Here is a 2,777-nt window from a genome sequence, read left to right as displayed (position 1 = left end):
GCCTCCGCAGCGCTATCTATAGACTGTTGCCCTTATCACTACAGAGTTTCGCCTCTTGGGCTTCTATACTCTTTGATATAAGTATACAAGCACACCGCTCCGCTGAGAACTCCACTTACGGCAGCCGCGGACGTTATGAAGGCATCCTGGTATAATATTTAGCAGCACAATTGTTTGCAATATTGATAACAAAGAACTATTATTAATAATTCAGCATCAATAATAATTGATTTTGCACCAATTCAGCATATTCCAATAATTTTTGTTATGGCTGCAGAAAATTCAGCTAGCGCATCCAACAAGGGGTTTTAATTAAAAAAAAAAAAAAAAAAAATTCCTTTACAAAAGGGCACTTTGGGCATCAAGGGGAAAAGGGGCAGGTGCTCAAGCACCCATCGCACCCCCCTCTGCACGTGCCTGCTCTATATCTATAAATATGCTCATATCCATATCTATAAATATACTCTAGAAGAATCTTGTTATGCATTAAATATCTAACACAATAGAAGTGTCTATGTGCTTTGCATATAAGAAGTCGTTTCGAATGCATGAAACAATTCTATTAAGGGCAAGCTTTACTACTTATACTGCATGCATGATTTAACTTTCGCTGAGAAAGAAGATTTACAGCATATGCGTGCATGGTATTGCATAGAAACTCTCCATATGCATTGCAAATAAGAAGTAGTTTCAAATGCATTAAACATTTTTAGTTAGTGTAAACGTTACTTCCTATACTACATGCATGAACTAACTCGCGCTGGGAAAGAAGCTTTACGGCACATGCATGCATGGTATTGCATAGAAATTCTCTATATGCATTGCAAATAAGAAGTTGCTTCAAATGCATGAAAAATTAAGAGTAAGTGCAAGATTTACTTCCTATACTGCATGCATCAACTAACTCACGCTGGGAAAGGAGCTTTTACAGCATATGCATGCATGATATTGCTTAGGAACACTAACACTGCTGTGCATAGAAGCTCTTACAATATCTTGTTATGAATAAATCCTCTAACTGTTTAGAACTGTATTTGTGCAGTACAACTCGATTATATAAGAATATAAGAGTTCGATTTAAGAACTCGATTCAAATTCATGAAAGATTTTAATCTAAAATTTACAAATAAGTCGTTTCAAATGCATGAAAGATTTTAAGGTAGTGTAAGCTTTACTTCCTATACTGCATGCATGAACTAACTCTCTCTGGGAAAGAAGCTTTACAGTATATTCATGCATGGTATTGCTTAGATACACTAACTTACACTTGTTGTGCATAGAAGCTCTAAAATAATCTTGTTGTGCATTAAATTTCAAACACATTCGAACTGTCAATTTGTATTGCATTTAAGAACTCGTTTCAAATGAAGGAAACACTTTCAGTAAGTTCAAGCCTTACTAATAATGCATGCATGATTTAACTCTAGCTGGAAACGATTGCTTAGGAACACTAACATGCAATTGCTGTGCACAGAAGCTCTTACATATTCTTGTTATGCATAAATCCTCAAACTGTTTAGAACTGTATTTGTGCATTGCATATAAGAACTCGTTACAAATGCATGAAACATTTTTAGTTAGTGTAAGCTTTACTTCCTATACTGCATGCATGAACTAATTCTCGCTGGGAAAGAAGCTTTACAGCATATGCATGGCATCAGTGCGTTATCTGTAGGAAGTTAAGAGGAAGACTCGAAGAACAGAGAATGTCAGATTTACCTATGGACAGAGTGAAAGTGGATCCTCCATTCACTCATGTGGGCCTGGATGTTTTTGGGCCATGGAACATAATATCACGCCGCACTAGAGGGGGCAGCGCTGAAAGTAAAAGATGGGTTGTCATTTTTTCTTGCTTAAGTACAAGGGCTGTCCATCTGGAAGTCATTGAGTCCATGTCAACCTCAAGTTTCATTAATGCCCTCAGACGGTTCTTGGCAGTTCGCGGACCAGTCAAACACTTCAGATCCGACAGAGGAACTAATTTCATCGGAGCCTGTCGTGAACTGAATATCAATGCCGATGATCCAGAACTAAAAGGTTACTTGCAGGAGCAAGATTGCGTATGGACATTTAATGCTCCCCACTCTTCCCACATGGGAGGAGCTTGGGAAAGAATGATCCACATAGCACGGCGCATTCTGGATGCATTGCTGCTAAAAACCGGCCTTTCCCGTCTTACCCATGAGGTTTTGACTACTCTCATGTCAGAGGTCATGGCAATAATGAATGCTAGACCTTTACTTCCTATTTCTTCTGATCCTGACACATTGGAAGTTCTATCCCCTGCAATGCTTCTCAACCAAAAGGCTAGTACTGTACCAGCACCTCTTGGGGACTTTGACATTAAGGACCTCTACAAGAAAGAATGGAGACAAGTTCAGTGTCTGGCAGATACTTTCTGGAAAGCTTGGAGGAGAGACTATCTTGCAACATTGCAAGTATGGAGGAAATGGACTGAGAAAAGACGGAACCTTGAGGAAGGTGATGTTGTCTTGCTTAAAGACTTCAATGTGAAACGTAATGAGTGGCCGATTGGACTCCATACCCAGCAGTGATGGTAAAGTGAGGAAGGTGGAGGTAAAGATAATTAGAGAAGGATCTGCAAAGGTATACCTAAGGCCTGTCTCAGAGGTAGTACTACTCCTGCAGGGAACGCAGTCAAGAAGAACGTGCATGCAGTTCCTATGGGTTATTGATTCCATCGTTTAAACCTTGGAAATATATGTCTGTAAGTGCTAAATTTTATACTAAATAGTGCTTTTTAAGTGTTGTGTAGA

The 2,777-nt window shown here is 39.1% G+C and overlaps 1 protein-coding gene across 1 annotated transcript; it reads left to right on the top strand.

Moving 5' to 3' along the window:
• Nucleotides 1-1,699: 1,699 nt before the first annotated feature.
• LOC107716903 (uncharacterized) lies at nt 1,700-2,555 on the top strand. The gene has a single exon (XM_016523520.1). It carries the CDS (start codon nt 1,707-1,709, stop codon nt 2,553-2,555), a length of 849 nt encoding a protein of 282 aa, XP_016379006.1. The 5' UTR covers nt 1,700-1,706.
• Nucleotides 2,556-2,777: the final 222 nt, after the last annotated feature.

Source organism: Sinocyclocheilus rhinocerous, unplaced genomic scaffold, assembly GCF_001515625.1.
Source record: "Sinocyclocheilus rhinocerous isolate Xijiao unplaced genomic scaffold, SAMN03320098_v1.1 scaffold3802, whole genome shotgun sequence".
Classification (NCBI taxonomy): Eukaryota; Metazoa; Chordata; class Actinopteri; order Cypriniformes; family Cyprinidae; genus Sinocyclocheilus; species Sinocyclocheilus rhinocerous.
The sequence above is the reverse complement of the archived record's forward strand: the minus strand, read 5'-3'. Positions and strand labels throughout refer to the sequence as shown.

Excerpts from the sequence above, each read along its gene's own strand:
- LOC107716903 (XM_016523520.1), top strand. The coding sequence starts at position 1,707 with ATGTCAGATTTACCTATGGACAGAGTGAAAGTGGATCCTCCATTCACT.